The 313-nt window shown below is 63.3% G+C and overlaps 1 protein-coding gene across 1 annotated transcript in view; it reads right to left on the minus strand.

Annotated features, from left to right (window-relative positions):
- The window catches only part of EMH_0013450 (phosphopantethiene--protein transferase domain containing protein, putative), a gene marked incomplete at both ends in the record, with an annotated part of 1,628 nt that overhangs the window by 913 nt on the left and 402 nt on the right, over positions 1-313 (minus strand). The window contains one exon of the mRNA XM_013499832.1: positions 1-311. Coding sequence (XP_013355286.1) covers positions 1-311 — 311 coding nt within the window. The remainder of the gene's footprint in view (positions 312-313) is intronic.

Here is a 313-nt window from a genome sequence, read left to right on the forward strand (position 1 = left end):
CTGTTGCTGCTGCTGCTGCTGGTGTTGCGGCTGCCGCAGGCGCTGCTGCTGCATCTGCTGCTGCTGCTGCTGTTGCTGCTGCTGCTGCTGTTGATGAGGGAGGCGCCCTGTGCAAGGAAAAAGGGACAGGGTGTACGTACACCTGCTGCTGATGTCTCTGCTGCTGCTGCTGCTGCTGCTGCTGCTGCTGCTGCTGCAGCTGCTTGTCTTGCTGCTGCTGCCTTAGATCGCTGCTGCAGTGGTGAGAGGGAGGAGCGCCTGCAGCAGTGCTGCAGCGGCGGTGCAGCAGCAGCAGCAGCAGCAGCAGCCGACT

Source organism: Eimeria mitis, genomic scaffold, assembly GCF_000499745.2.
Source record: "Eimeria mitis Houghton genomic scaffold, Emh_scaff472, whole genome shotgun sequence".
Classification (NCBI taxonomy): domain Eukaryota; phylum Apicomplexa; class Conoidasida; order Eucoccidiorida; family Eimeriidae; genus Eimeria; species Eimeria mitis.